The following is a 16206-nucleotide window of genomic DNA, read 5'->3' on the forward strand; positions in this document are numbered from 1 at the left end:
CAGCCACCACGTTCAGCCGCCACGTTCAGCCGCCACGCTCAGCCACCACGCTCAGGCAGGACACAACAGCTTCACTCCAAACTGGGGCTAATTCAATACTCACAACTACTGTCTGCCCCACTCTCTCTTTCTCACACACGCTCACACCGCAGTGGAGAGGGAACATGGCTAACTAGCTAGCTAATGCCCACCACGTCGTATCCCCTCACACCCCACAGCCAAACGTAAACAAACCCCCTGTTTAGCACCGGGAGAAGAAAGCGTGAGCCTTCAAAGAGCTGCGTTGGGATCTGTTTAATTAAGTTCTTTTAATGAAGAGGGGGGGATGTCGTAAAAACCAGTGAGAAAATAGAACGAGGTAGCGTATTAAAACAGGAGGAGGAGATGAGGAGCTGGGTGTTCACATTCCAGATCCCCACAGCAGCTAGCCCAGGTCCCTTCATCCACCCCAGGGAGAGAGGACTGCCTCGCCCCACACCCTCCAGGGAAGGAGCTAGCCAGGCTGGATAGAACATCAACACAAATCCACTTCTGCTCTATTAAAGGTGGCGAGGTCAGGGGGGGGGGGAGACCGGAGAAAGAACAGGGTTATCACTAGATGGCGCTGTTTGCTTTGCCACACTCAGACGTGGTGTGGGCTGGCTGGGGAGCAGGAGAGGGATGAAGCTAGCTGGAGATATTGTGATGTAGGCCTGTCTGTGACGCCCAGCCAGACCCTGCACAGGACAGCACTGCAGCACACTGTACACAGGACAGCACTGTAGCACACTGTACACAGGACAGCACTGCAGCACACTGTACACAGGACAGCACTGCAGCACACTGTACACAGGACAGTACTGTAGCACACTGTACACAGGACAGTACTGTAGCACACTGTACACAGGACAGCACTGCAACACACTGTACACAGGACAGCACTGTAGCACACTACACAGGACAGCACTGCAGCACACTGTACACAGGACAGCACTGTAGCACACTGTACACAGGACAGCACTGTAGCACACTGTACACAGGACAGCACTGTAGCACACTACACAGGACAGCACTGTAGCACACTGTACACAGGACAGCACTGTAGCACACTACACAGGACAGCACTGCAGCACACTGTACACAGGACAGCACTGTAGCACACTGTACACAGGCTGTAGTTAATCACAGGAAACGGAAGGAGAGGAGGAAGGTTATGAGAAAAGGAGTGGAGGAGAAGGAGATGGGAGGAGGGAGAGAGGGAGAGATAGAATGTGAGAGACGGAGAGAAGTAGAAGAGGGTGAGGGTCAGGGTTAAGCTCAGCGTGGTCTTACCGCCACCAGACACTGCTCTACGAAGGGTGTGAGCATGTGAGGACGGATGGTGACCATGACGTCCCTGAAGTCCAGAGCAGAGATGGTCCCGTTGTGTGTCCGGTCGCTCTGGACAAACGCCTGCCGGGCGTGCTCCAGCTGCATTTCCTGCACCACACACACACACGGGTTAACACACGCATGGGTGCAACACACACTAGCATAACACACACTCACAAACACTCACATTAAGACTCCTCCCCCCATCACCCCAGAAATAAGGAGTTCAAGTCATCTCTCTTCATTTCCCTCCCTAACTCTCTCCATCTCTCTCCATCTCCCTTCCTCCATCTCCCTCCCTCCATCTCCCTCTCTCCTCCATCTCTCTCCATCTCCCTCCCTCCATCTCCCTCTCTCCTCCATCTCCCTCCCTCCCTCCATCTCCCTCCCTCCATCTCCCTCCCTCCTCCATCTCCCTCTCCTCCATCTCCCTCCCTCCCCTCACCATGTTGCTGCTGTGTGACTTGGTGTTTTTCACACCATCTCAAACCCCCTATTAAAAGGTACTCCGGGGTACACACACCACACAGGCTGTCTAATCACCCAAATGCTCACTTTACACTCAAGCACACACACACTCCCATCTTCCTCTATGGACGTGTCAACAGGGAAAAAGCAAGCCCATAGGAACTCTCCAACAGGGATTTGAAATTAAGTCATTATCAGGTACCTGCGACCACAGGTCTATAGAGAGCCCGTGAACACACCTCAAACTCTACTGCCTCCTCACTGTGTGTGTAAGACTGGAAGCGTTTTTTTTGCGTGTGTATGCATTACTCTTCATACGCACCTCAAAATAACTGTCACATCAAAACACTTCTGTCCAGGTTTTTGTGAAGGGAATCATTTGTTAAATCTAATGATTTTCCCAAATGCGACTCTTAAGAGTTCCAAAAACGATCATTCACTTAAAAGGGAACTTCTGAAAGGCGCACAAAAAATGGTAGTGTGTGAAAAAACCCTCCTATGTCAGTGAGAGTGACAGGTATTCAGCAGAGGGGAGCGTGTTCGTCCAGAGCTTCTTAAGAAGACTGGCGCCCGCGAGGAGCTGAATGGCGAGGGGAGGGAAGGAGCGCCGAGGCTCCGTCTAACTGCCACGTCAAGATACTGGGGGGGGGGCACACGTCTAACAGCCCGGCAGGGGGGGCGAAAGGGGCCGCTGATATCGGTAGATACAAAAAGCTAAAGAAAACAGAAGTCACAACAGAGGGAGGGAAGAAAGGGAGAGAGAGAGAGAGAGAGAGCGAGAGAGTGCAGTTAGGGTGCTTGCCAGCTCCTGAGGTAGAAGAGACTCTGCCACCGCAGAGACAACAACTGTGGTCCTGATCCAGGCCGCTTCAAGACCCCGGCCTCTTAAAACAAGCTTTACCTCGCAGCAACTGGGACCGTTCTGGAGACATAGTTCTTATTTTGGGGGGGGGGGGGGGGGGGGGGGGGGGGGGGGGGGGGGGGGGGGGCCAAGAGAGGGTGGCTTTCTCCTGGAGGGGGAGGGAGGGTGGGCCTTCTCCACAGCCAGCAATCAGAACCTCCAGTGTTTTACGGGTCCTTTAATTGTTGTTGGATTCCAATAAACACATGACCAGCCACTTCTGCTGGGCTTCAGTGCTGGCACTCCCCCTCTCACTACCACCCCCTCCCTACCACCCCCTCTCACTACCACCCCCTCTCACTACCACCCCCTCCCTACCACCCCCTCTCACTACCCACCCCCTCTCACTACCACCCCCTCCCCTACCCCCCCTCTCACTACCACCCCCCTCCCCTACCACCCCCCTCTCACTACCACCCCCCCTCCCCTACCACCCCCTCTCACTACCACCCCCCCTCCCCTACCACCCCTCTCACTACCACCCCCTCTCACTACCACCCCCCTCCCCTACCACCCCCTCCCCTACCACCCCCTCTCACTACCACCCCCTCTCACTACCACCCCCCTCCCCTACCCACCCCACCCTCACTACCACCCCCTCTCACTACCACCCCCCTCCCCAACCCACCCCCTCCCCTACCCACCCCCTCTCACTACCACCCCCCTCCCCTACCCACCCCCTCTCACTACCACCCCCCTCCCCTACCACCCCCTCCCCTACCACCCCCTCTCACTACCACCCCCCTCCCCTACCACCCCCTCTCACTACCACCCCCCTCCCCTACCACCCCCTCTCACTACCACCCCCCTCCCCTACCACCCCCTCTCACTACCACCCCCTCCCCTACCACCCCCTCTCACTACCACCCCCTCCCCTACCACCCCCTCTCACTACCACCCCCTCTCACTACCACCCCCCTCCCCTACCACCCCCTCTCACTACCACCCCCCCTCCCCTACCACCCCCTCCCCTACCACCCCCTCTCACTACCACCCCCCTCCCCTACCACCCCCTCACACTACCACCCCCCTCCCCCTACCACCCCCTCTCACTACCACCCCCCCTCCCCTACCACCCCCCTCTCACTACCACCCCCTCCCCTACCACCCCCTCTCACTACCCACCCCCTCCCCTACCACCCCCCTCCCCTACCACCCCCTCCCCTACCACCCCCCCTCCCCTACCACCCCCTCTCACTACCACCCCCCTCCCCTACCACCCCCTCTCACTACCCACCCCCCTCCCCTACCACCCCCCTCTCACTACCACCCCCCTCCCCTACCACCCCCTCTCACTACCACCCCCCCTCCCCTACCACCCCCTCTCACTACCACCCCCCTCCCCTACCACCCCTCTCACTACCACCCCCCTCCCCTACCACCCCCCTCCCCTACCACCCCCTCTCACTACCACCCCCTCTCACTACCTCCCCCTCTCACTACCACCCCCCTCCCCTACCACCCCCTCTCACTACCACCCCCCTCCCCTACCACCCCCTCTCACTACCACCCCCCTCCCCTACCACCCCCTCTCACTACCACCCCCCTCCCCTACCACCCCCTCTCACTACCACCCCCCTCCCCTACCACCCCCTCTCACTACCACCCCCCTCCCCTACCACCCCCTCTCACTACCACCCCCCTCCCCTACCACCCCCTCTCACTACCACCCCCCTCCCCTACCACCCCCTCTCACTACCACCCCCCTCCCCTACCACCCCCTCTCACTACCACCCCCCTCCCCTACCACCCCCTCTCACTACCACCCCCCTCCCCTACCACCCCCTCTCACTACCACCCCCCTCCCCTACCACCCCCTCTCACTACCACCCCCCTCCCCTACCACCCCCCTCCCCTACCACCCCCTCTCACTACCACCCCCCTCCCCTACCACCCCCTCTCACTACCACCCCCCTCCCCTACCACCCCCTCTCACTACCACCCCCCTCCCCTACCACCCCCTCTCACTACCACCCCCCTCCCCTACCACCCCCTCTCACTACCACCCCCCTCCCCTACCACCCCCTCTCACTACCACCCCCCTCCCCCTACCACCCCCTCTCACTACCACCCCCCTCCCCTACCACCCCCTCTCACTACCACCCCCCTCCCCTACCACCCCCCTCTCACTACCACCCCCCCTCCCCTACCACCCCCTCCCCTACCACCCCCTCTCACTACCACCCCCCTCCCCTACCACCCCCTCTCACTACCACCCCCCTCCCCTACCACCCCCTCTCACTACCACCCCCCTCCCCTACCACCCCCTCTCACTACCACCCCCCTCCCCTACCACCCCCTCTCACTACCACCCCCCTCCCCTACCACCCCCTCTCACTACCACCCCCCTCCCCTACCACCCCCTCTCACTACCACCCCCCCTCCCCTACCACCCCCTCTCACTACCACCCCCCTCCCCTACCACCCCCTCTCACTACCACCCCCCTCCCCTACCACCCCCTCTCACTACCACCCCCCCCTCCCCTACCACCCCCTCTCACTACCACCCCCCCTCCCCTACCACCCCCTCTCACTACCACCCCCCTCCCCTACCACCCCCTCTCACTACCACCCCCCTCCCCTACCACCCCCTCTCACTACCACCCCCCTCCCCTACCACCCCCTCTCACTACCACTGGAGGTCTGGAGAGGGTGGAGGTCTGGAGAGGGTGGAGGTCTGGAGAGGGTGGAGGTCTAGAGAGGGTGGAGGTCTGGAGAGGGTGGAGGTCTGGAGAGGGTGGAGGTCTTGGGTAGTGACCCTGTGACGTCACCAGCACAGGTCTTCACCCTCCTCCCTCCCACACACAGCCCAACACAGCTGCCGTCACCATGGTGACGCCTCCGACACGTTGGCAGCGCATGCAGCTTGAGAGAGATCAGATAGTTTGCTGCTTGTATCGTCATCAGAGGGTCATTACAGCGTCTTCTACTGTAGCTGCACAAGCACCAGGAATTGAAAAATGAAATACATGTTTGTTTTTTGGGGTCTGTGGGTATATTGATCGTTTTTACCTGAAGCTAAAACCCTGAAACAGCAGAATGAGTTGATTGTGTTGTGTTCTTATGACATGGCTCTAATGCTATGAGAGGATGAGGTGAAGAGAGCGAGAGACTGTGTTTCTCTGAGCAGCTTGACTCTGGTATGAGCAGCTGGAAACCAGAGTCAAACTGGGCCTGAGTGCACAACACATTATTCATTCTGGATTGGCAGACACACACACACACACACACAATATCAATGTTACCCACAGTGTGTGAGAGTCATCTGGTCTAAGTTAAGTGTAATATAAAAAGCTCATTCAAATATATAAAAAAAACGTTAGATGCAAACTTGGCACTGCCTCACCTACACCGCCCCCCCGCACACACACAGATTCGTGGTCTAGACATCATATTGAAAAAAGACTTGCGTGCAACTCCTGTGTGATGGAGGAGGAGGGGGGGTGATGGAGGAGGGGTGATGGAGGAGGGGTGATGGAGGAGGGGTGATGGAGGAAGGGGGTGATGGAGGAAGGGGGGTGATGGAGGAGGGGTGATGGAGGAGGAGGGGGGGTGATGGAGGAGGGGTGATGGAGGAGGGGTGATGGAGGAGGGGTGATGGAGGAGAGGTGATGGAGGAGAGGTGATGGAGGAGGGGTGATGGAGGAGGGGTGATGGAGGAGGGGTGATGGAGGAGGAGGGGTGATGGAGGAGGAGGGGGGTGATGGAGGAGGAGGGGGGTGATTGAGGAGGGGTGATGGAGGAGGAGGGGGGGTGATGATGGAGGAGGGGGGGTGATGATGGAGGAGGAGGGGGGTGATGGAGGAGGAGGGGTGATGGAGGAGGAGGAGGGGTGATGGAGGAGGAGGAGGGGTGATGGAGGAGGAGGGGGGGTGATGGAGAGGGTCCGGTACACCGCCGGCTGCCTGATGGAAAACACCTGCAGACTGGCACCCAGTTTCATTACTGCTGATCAGGACGAGCCCTAACTCTAACCCACGCTGAACACAAAGCCGGGTGCTCACTCGTCGGCACGGCGACGTGAGGGGGTGGGTTCTAACGGGGCTGACGTGATTCAATATTCTGGAGTAATTTCATCTGAATGTCTAGATGTGGGTTGTTGGGTTGATGGATGGAGTGATGGCAGGTCACCCAGGGTCAGGGGGGCCGAGAGGGGTACAGCGAGGGGGGCCAAGAGGAACAAGAAGAAAAACCGTGTGTGAGCGTGTGTGTGCAAGTGTGTGTGAGCGAGCACGTGTGTGTGTGGTGCTAGAGAGGAACCCCACCAGGAGGAACTGGGTGAACTCCCCGTAGCTGAGGTGTCTGTTCCGTTCGGAGCCAAAGTGCAGCCTCATGAACTCACAGTCCCAGCTGAAAGGGATGTGCTGGTGGATGGTGGTCTGGCCAAACACCTGCTTCACATCCTCTGAGGAGCAAACAGACAAGACAAGCACTGTTAAAACTAGGTTGGGGAGGAGAGGTGAGGGGGAGAGGAAAGGGGAGACGGGAGGAGGTCTCAGTAGGTCTCTAGTAGTTCACTATTAATTACATTTTATACATTTAACACCTTTGATCCAATGCAATGTACACATGCATGTGCATGAAGCACAGCAGAGTCTGGAAGATCAGTTCTACAGAAGGAGAGTACTTCTAACAGTGTTTTAGTGGTCCCAGTCAAGAAATAGCCCAGGAACAACTGACAAGGTAGGCTGCTGTTGTGACCTTGTTACCGTATGGAAACACAGACATGACGGGCGACGTTCTCCACCACAGATGTAAACAAGCTTGCTTATCCATTTCAGATCCATTATCACTAACAACACGTCAAATCAGCACGGCCGTCACCAGAGCCAATTAAACGTCTGATTGATTGTGACAGAGGAACACCGTGTTTCCTCAAGCCACGCGCTGGAGATCGATACCGAATCAGCGGCGTACCTGAAGCAGGAAGCAGGTGAACCAGATGGGAGTTAAAGTCTTCCTGCTCAAGAGGAAGATACTAAACATGAGGCCTAAATTACAGCCCCGGCTGCAGAAACCAAAACAAAGCTCTCAGAGAAACCTGCTTCTGATTACAGAGAGAGGAGAGAGAGGGAGGGAGGGAGGAAGGGGAAAGAGAAAGAGGAGAGAAAAAGAGCAGAGAGAGGAGGACAGAGAGAGAAAATCTAAAAAATCCCAAAATCTTGAGAGTGAATTTTTCTTCCAGGCCCATACATGTTTGGGCAAGGACAGCTCGAGAAGGTTTTAACACTTTAATGAGGTTATAAATATGCAGCCTGTTACCGGGCAGAGTAGCTCCGCAACGCTGGCTCCAGACCTGCCTTTATATGATCAGCTTTTATGGACCTGTCAGCACTCGGGCCGGCAGCGTTTCATCTGCTCAGCCGAGACACTGTCACGTGCAGTGCGTGTTTCATGTCACCATTTTATGATCTCCATTCCAACAAATTATGGATTTATTTGTAGGAAAACACGAATAGGTTCTTCAGAAAAAATGCAGAGACGTATTTGCGGTTGATTTTCTTTGCACCGCGTGTACTTGTTAGACATGACATGGGTTATTAACAAAAAAAGAAATAAAATGAAATTAGAGAGAGCTATTAATGACATGGAAAAACAAACTCTCTTTAATGCAGCTAAGCCGTGGCAATGAATGCTTTTAATACGTGTCTAAAATAATGGAGTTGATGTTGTCGCTGACATAGAGTCCTTCAATCTAATAAAACAGCCCCGGAAAAAACAAGAGAAGTGAGAAAATTCTGTAATGTGTCATAAGAAAGTGCCGCTGACGGGCCCATAGCGCCCGTCTCAGGTGTCTGAGGAGGTTGCTGCTCTGAGGAGGTCGCTGCTCTGAGGAGGTAGCTGCTCTGAGGAGGTAGCTGCTCTGAGGAGGTAGCTGCTCTGAGGAGGTGCAGATTGAAAGATACACACACTGAAATCAGTGTTTGGAGAAGCTGCTAAATGTTTTTCATGCAATTTTCTACTTCAGTGTGTTGCAGCTCGCTGGCGTTCTCATCGGTATATTCATTAACCTTTCAGGGAAACAGGAAAACAACAGGCCTTATAATTACCGCGCAGACGTCACCGATGAATATTCTAATTGAGCTTTTAAATATGAACATTTACATATGTGCATATATAATCAACCACAATGATCTTACTCCCTGCTGCAACAATTAGTGTGGAATGTGGTTTGTGCCTCTGTAGGTGCCCACAGTGAGCTGACGGCATGTCACACACGCTAATGTGCTAAACGCTACACACCTACACAAGGCAGAAATTAGGGCTGTTTAAATCAATTAGGGAAATGTGAAATAAGCAACGAGTACAAACGTATCACTCTCCTCACCTCTTCTCCTCACCCTCACAAGCTTTAGGGTAACGGTGCCAATCACACACACATGCGCACACACACACACACACGTATACACACTCACTGACACACACACAGTCTTCACTATCTACCCCTCCTTTAATACCTCCCCTTGCATCTCTCCACATCTCTTTCTTTCTATAGCCCTCCCTCCATATTTCTCCTCTTCCTCTATACAGTACCTCCATCTACCTGTCTTTCTATACCTTCCTTTACCTTTCCTTCTACCTCTCTCTCTCTCTACCTCTATAGAATCCTTCCATCTCAAAGGTGGAGCTAGCCTACCTACCATAGGAGGTCATGCCAGGGGGCCTCCCAGAGGGGTGGAGCTAGTCTACCTACCGTATGTGGTCATGCCAGGGGGCCTCCCAGAGGGGTGGAGCTAGTCTACCTACCATAGGTGGTCATCCCGTGTCCCGTCTTGTCAAAGAGCAGGAAGGCGACCATGAAGAGAGCGTCTGGAGCGCACAGCACCGCCTCAAACGCAACAAACTCCTGGAAGGAGATGAGCCTGGAGGAGAGACAAGGAGGAGGAAGTGAGGAAAGGAAAGGAGGGGAGAGGAGAGCTAAGTCAGTTCCTCCTGTTGTTGTTGAGTGAGATAGTCGGGTTCCCATCATCATAGTTCACCGGAAGCAAATGCACAATTGATTTAATTAACATCAATACTTCATCACGAGAGAAACGTGGAAGTTTCAATTTACACACTGGGCGGTACTGAGTGACAAACTGACAATTTGACCTAACAATCAATAAATATGTCTTAATTATAGCAAGATGACAATGTATGTTTGACTGATGCTGTAGTGAAACCAGCGCTTGAAATTAAAGGCATCCTGGGGACAACGAAAAAGATGTTGGAGTCAGGTGGCTGAGCGGTTAGGGAAGCGGGCTAGTAATCCGAAGGTTGCTAGTTCGATTCCTGGTCATGCCAACTGACGTTGTGTCCTTGGGCAAGGCACTTCACCTTACTTGCCTCGGGGGAATGTCCCTGTACTTACTGTAAGTCGCTCTGGATAAGAGCGTCTGCTAAATGACTAAATGTAAATGTCTGGGACAGTTCAACACTTGGGACGACTTTTCGAAAACCTTTTTTGGAACCTTTTTTCCCTACACACAGTGAAGGGAGAGGAGAGGGGAGAGGAGAACAGAGAAGCCTAAAACAGAGTCGAGTAAAGCAGAGCAGAGTACAATAGAGTACAGTAGAGTTTAATAGAGTCCTCATCAAGTACTCATCAATGATGCAAACCTATTTTTGACATAAAATCGCAAATATTTTTTCAACCTTTCAAAACTTTTTTTCAATAATATTTTTCAAACCTTTCAAAACTTAAAAAAAAAAATATTCTCCAAACCTTTCCAAACGTAGCTGTGAGAGAAGCATTGTGTGAAGTTGAAAAGTCCGCAGATGTGTGGCTCAGGACCATGCGCAGTGTAGCGTGTGATTTTGTTTGGATGAGTCGCCACAAACACAAATATATCTCTCCCCCTCTCCTCACCATGATCTGCAGTAGGCGATGGAGCCATGGATCTTAGGAGTGGTGGATGACCCCTGCTCTCGTCCATAACAGAACACCGTGGTGTCTGACAGGCCACCCAGGGGACAGCGCAATCTAGTCTTGATTCATCCTCGGTTCAAAGTTGCCACAAGTCCATTATGAATTCCAACAAATGGATCCAATAATGACCCTGGGTGTCTGTGCTCGCAAGACAACCCCCGAGCATCCGTCTATTATATCTATTTCAATTTCCAGCTGACAGATGATTACATTTTCGTGGTCACTAATTTTGTTACCGATTAAATTCCACAGAGATTCACTGTGAAAATCGGTCTCTCTGCCTTTCTGCCTTTCTTCCTTTCTGCGTCCATGACAAATCAGCCCGCCTTCCTCAAAAGTCAAGAGCAATTGTTTTATTAACTAAGCTGGCAGTTTGCGAGCTGGGCCCGCTGCTCAGGAGTGGGCGATGGGCACAAAGCCGTGGCGCTGGGCCCAGGCACCGCCAGGAGAAAACAAAGCAGACACGAGCTGCCAGCCTGGCTGGAACCACACTGAACAATTAAATAAAAAATTAAACTGTAACATAAATACATTCTTGAGATTACACTGCGGTTGGGACTAGTTAATTCACGAGGAGAAATTGTGTGAGAGCTTGCGGAGCTCTGGCAACACAGGCGGATCGCTGACTAGGGAGATTGACGAAGCGAGTTGTTTCAGACGCATCAGTTAGTGCTGGTCTGTGTCTCTGTTCCTGCAGACGTACTGTACTAATGACCGTTTACTGTAAACTATACCACTGCAGATCAGAGAGAGAAACTATACCACTGCAGATCAGAGACAGATCCAGGGGGCTTCTCCACACACACACACAGAGACACACACACATACAGAGGCACACAGAGACACACACACACAGAGAGACACACACATACAGAGAGACACACACAGAGACACACACACACACAGAGACACACACACAGACAGAGACACACACACAGACAGAGACACACACACAGACAGAGACACACACACAGAGAGACACACACACACAGAGAGACACACACACACAGAGACACACACACAGACAGAGACACACACACACACAGAGACACACACACAGACAGAGACACACACACATACAGAGGCACACACACAGAGAGACACACAAACAGAGACACACACACATACAGCTCTCTACCCAAGGATGCAGCTTATGATGGTTGATTAGCAGCCCTGTGATGACCATCTCAGCGTAGCCTGAAACTAGACTCTGTAATTCAATCAACAGCAGCATCTCCCAACCATCAACTCATGTGACCAGGGTTTTCCTCTGCGTGCATGATCTGAAACAGTGAACTGAAACACACACAACACACACTGACCTGTCAGTGAACATCCCTAATATCCTGCCTGGCCTGCAAACATGGCGCCGTAAAAAACGAAACTAAACGGACCTGCAAACACTGTTTACAACAGGAGTGTGTGGGACAGCGCTGCAGCTCTTACCTGTGACAGCAGGGGGGAGGAAGGGGGCCGAGGGGGGGAGGAAGGGGGCCGAGGGGGGGAGGTAGGGGATGAGGCGGGGGGGTAGGGGGTGAGGCGGAGGGGTAAGGATGTCTTTAACACATCTCCGTCTCCCCCACGGTCCTCAGCAGTCTCCTACTCCACCCACAGCTGACTGATGCTGGGGGGGTAAGGTGTGTGCGTGTGCGTGTGTGTGTGTGCGCGGGGTGACTGTGATAGCTGATGTCTCTCCCCAGAGACCTGACCAGAATACACACATACAGCTGCACTGCTATTTTCCCCACATGCTCTGTTTACAGATACCTTCCCACCCAACAGACGGGAGGGTTTCTGCTTTCTGTCAGGAGGTGGAACAAGACATGGAAGAGGGGTCGGGGTTAATATATGGCCAGAGACATCATCAGGGATGTCTTCAAATGTGCTGAACGGATTTGCAGAACACAGTGCATCTTATCTCTGGAAAGTCAATCTGACTAGATGACAGGACAGGGAAGTGAGGGAAGAGGGAGAAAGAGAGATAGATAGAGAGAGAGATAGAGAGGGAGAGAGATAGAGAGGGAGAGAGATAGAGGGAGCGAGCGGGCGTGAAGAGAGAAAGAGAGGGACAGAGGGAGCGAGCGTGAAGATGGAGAGATAGAGAGGGAGCGAGCGTGAAGAGAGAGGGAGAGAGAGATAGAGAGGGAGCGAGCGTGAAGAGAGAGGGAGAGAGATGGAATCACTTTCTCTTCTTCTCCTCCATTACATTCCCAGGCAGTTCTGACTGGCAGTTCTGACTATCACCTGATTTACAAAGTCAGCGGGGAAAGAGAGAAAACCTGTTTACATCAAACACACACACATACACACACACAGAGGTAAAACCATTACAGCGGACTCATCTCTCTGAAATGGAATCCTCCCTGAGTGAACCAGCGGCAGTCACATTAGCCTCAACACACACACACACACACACACAAACAACCTGTGTGTTTTCTCAGATATGAAGTGGATTGAATGAGAGAGAGTGTGCGAGAGAGAGTGAGTTTGTGAGTGAATGAGTAAGCCTGAATCAAAGCAAAAACACAGTTGCTAAACGCTGTTGTTTTCTTACACCCCGAAAGGCTCACTCAACTGGTTCATGTCTGTACTTGAAAAACAATGCATTCCTGTTTTCATCAACGAGTGAAAAAACGGACGAAGTTGACACTCATCCATTGTTAATGCTGCTCATTGAATATACTGTAATCATCCCTTCATTGTCTATGAAAATCATTCATTTCTTTTGGGTTCCACAGGCAAAACATATGAGCACTCTCTCACACACGCACGCACACACACAGAATCCTAAAAGTGTACATCATGAGAAACCTATTCTGTCAAACAGCAAACAACTGGTGACATACGACAAAGGTCTGTGATTTCTGAGAGTAATGATAAAAAAATATTTTAAAAAACAGGCAATTCTGTTCTCTCCCTGTCTCTCTCACACACACACACACACACAAACACAAACACACGCATACACTCACTCACGCCTCCAATCCTCTGCACCAAAACCAAAGGAGGTTTGGATCCAGAGCAGGGCCAGGGTCCCTAATAGATTTAGCCCCTAACAGCAGTGGACGCGTGTCCGCTATTTATCCTGTGCCAGAGACACACTGCAGCAGTGCTGCTGAATGGCACCAGCAATTACAGAGCCTGTGTTCTCCTCCCATCTCTCTCTCTCTCTCCTCTCTCTCTTCCTCCCTCATCCACTCCTACAATCTCTCTCTCCCCCCATCCACTCTCTCCCTCCCTCTCCTCCCATCTCTCTTTCTCTTCCTCCCCCATCCTCTCCTCCCATCTCTCTCTCTCTTTCTCTCCCCATCCACTCTCTCCCTCCCTCCTCTCCCATCCTCTCTTTCCCTCTCCCCCATCCTTTCCCTCCCTCCACCAACGTCTCTCCCTCTCCCCCATACTCTCTCGCTCTCCTCCCTCCCTCTCCTCCTGTGTTTAAAGCAGCCATACTGACGCGCTCCAACACGGTCACATGCACTTTGCTCTTCTTGTCTGAGCGGGCCAGGTGGTTGCCGTGGCAACGCATTCGCTCTTTCTTTTCTTTTTTTTTTACTTGAACCTCCCCTCCACCCCCCCCTCACACACACACACACACACACACCCACCAAAACATTTTATTGCCCATCATTATGTATCATTAAAAACATACATATTAATGTACAAAAAGGGTGAGGGTTGAAGGGGAGAGGGGGTATAATTTGGGGGTGAATCTGAAAGGAAAAGCACCTGAAAGGGGGATGGGAGTCTGTTTGAATAAACAAGCTGTTTAGGTTGGTCTTCCACGATAGGTACATTGTAATCCAGTACTATTTCATTCTTGTTTTTATTGTATACATTGTTGATGATAATCAAAGCGCATATAGAATAAGTACCTGTTTAGGTTTAGATTATTTATTGTAGGTTTAGATAGGCCGCTAGAAACTGTTAAGAGTAGCTAAAAAGTCTAACATACCTTTAATTGTTACAAACGGTAAAATAAAATTGTTTATGCTATAATAGACTATGTAATGTTGACTGTTCTTTCGGGCTTACTAGAAAGCTATCTATAAAGCTAAGCTATATCAAGGCCTACAGGTCTGTATAGGATAACTTTGTGTAAGATTAATAGACTCTAAAAAACGGGTTTAAATTGGAACGAGTAGTGCTGGCAGATGACAGAAAACAGGCAATTATCATTTTCTAATCCACGATTAAACGGGATGTTGTACTCTATTGGCCCAATTTGTTTTTACACAACCGCCGACAAGGTTCAAACAATTCTGATCTTAATTACCTCCAGCTCATGTGGTTTGTCACAAAAAAAACTAGGTGTCAAATGAATGTTTGGAAGGTGGGTCACCAACACTCACCCATCCTTCTTCTGATCCACCACCCCTGCTAGAAGAGTCACGGCCTCGTCAGACAACCGGACGTCCGTGTGCGCGTGGAGGAACCGTGACACGAAGTCTTCCGGTGACATGAAGTGCTCATCGTTCTTCTTAACGCTTGCGTACTGAAACCACCACACACCATGTCAACACAATGAGGGCTATTGGTGTCCGGAAAATAGGCCTACTCAAAATACTTTCTTGAACTCACCTTCAAGAAAATGTCTTTCAGCTCAGTGGGGTCAGCTCTCCTCGTTAAGAATACCTGGAGAATAAAGTGATATTCAACGTTGTCATTTCCCGTTTAGTTACAGATCAAATATTCTCATTCTTTTTTTCCTTTCTTTTTTACGCTGTAATTTTGTGGAATGATGCTTCATAACGTTCTCCATCCACCTGTTAATCAAGCGTCGCTCGAGATGTCACGTGACACATAGTAACGTTTAAGAAGTTTTGATAACTCGCGCGCCACTTAAACTTGACGCACGCGGGCCAACGTTAGCTCGCTAGTATTGTCTGTGGATGGAATACTGTCCAGTGTAGCATCGCTGCTAACCAAGGTTATAATTGTCTGGTGCAGGTTCCTAAGCAACGGCACGTTATTAACCGGCTGTATATGATACAGACAGTGTCACAGGTGGGAAAAAATAAATCTGCATAATGTTCTGACATTCAGTAGTAGTTTACATCACTTGGAATTCCTGCACCGCTTGCTGACTTTGACTTCAGCAGGTAGTATAGGGCACCTAGCGTTAGCTAGCTACTATAAAGCCCCAATGTCATTGCGGTGTGGCTAATGATAACCTCCAACATCCTCTTAGCCCAGCTAACACCTCGTTAGATAGTCTTCTGGCCAGCTAGTTGATAAGGCAGGAATTGTTCTTTTTTGTTTTAATGTCCGTGCATCATGGCCGTGTTGGTCTGTTTTACCAAATGTTTAATTGAAGAAAGACTAATTATTCTTGGCAGAAAGTAAGCTTACCTTCGCAGCCATAGTGAACAAGCTTACTGTCAACTAAACCGCTTCGCTTCCTTATGCGTGACGACGTTCCCATGGAAATCACGCGCTGGAGGGGGAAAGGGATAACAGCGGATGAAGCGTGCACTCGGTGTGTGGAACGGTCAACCGGGGATGTCAGGTGGTAACAACCGGCCACGCTGTAACGTCCGCGTTACAGTGTTTGTACGTGTGACTGCTTAACGGAATAATC

General features: G+C 51.8%; 1 protein-coding gene across 1 annotated transcript in view; it reads right to left on the reverse strand.

Annotated features, from left to right (window-relative positions):
• LOC136962546 (electrogenic aspartate/glutamate antiporter SLC25A13, mitochondrial) overlaps positions 1–15989 on the reverse strand; it is a 34874-nt gene extending 18885 nt beyond the window's left edge. Inside the window, exons 1-6 of the mRNA XM_067256339.1 lie at positions 15978–15989; positions 15207–15260; positions 14978–15120; positions 9467–9582; positions 6985–7124; positions 1312–1458 (exon numbers count right to left, since the gene is read on the reverse strand). Coding sequence (XP_067112440.1) covers positions 1312–1458; positions 6985–7124; positions 9467–9582; positions 14978–15120; positions 15207–15260; positions 15978–15989 — 612 coding nt within the window. The remainder of the gene's footprint in view (positions 1–1311; positions 1459–6984; positions 7125–9466; positions 9583–14977; positions 15121–15206; positions 15261–15977) is intronic.
• Between the last annotated feature and the right edge of the window lie 217 nt (positions 15990–16206).

Source organism: Osmerus mordax, chromosome 18, assembly GCF_038355195.1.
Source record: "Osmerus mordax isolate fOsmMor3 chromosome 18, fOsmMor3.pri, whole genome shotgun sequence".
In the NCBI taxonomy this organism is placed as follows: Eukaryota; Metazoa; Chordata; class Actinopteri; order Osmeriformes; family Osmeridae; genus Osmerus; species Osmerus mordax.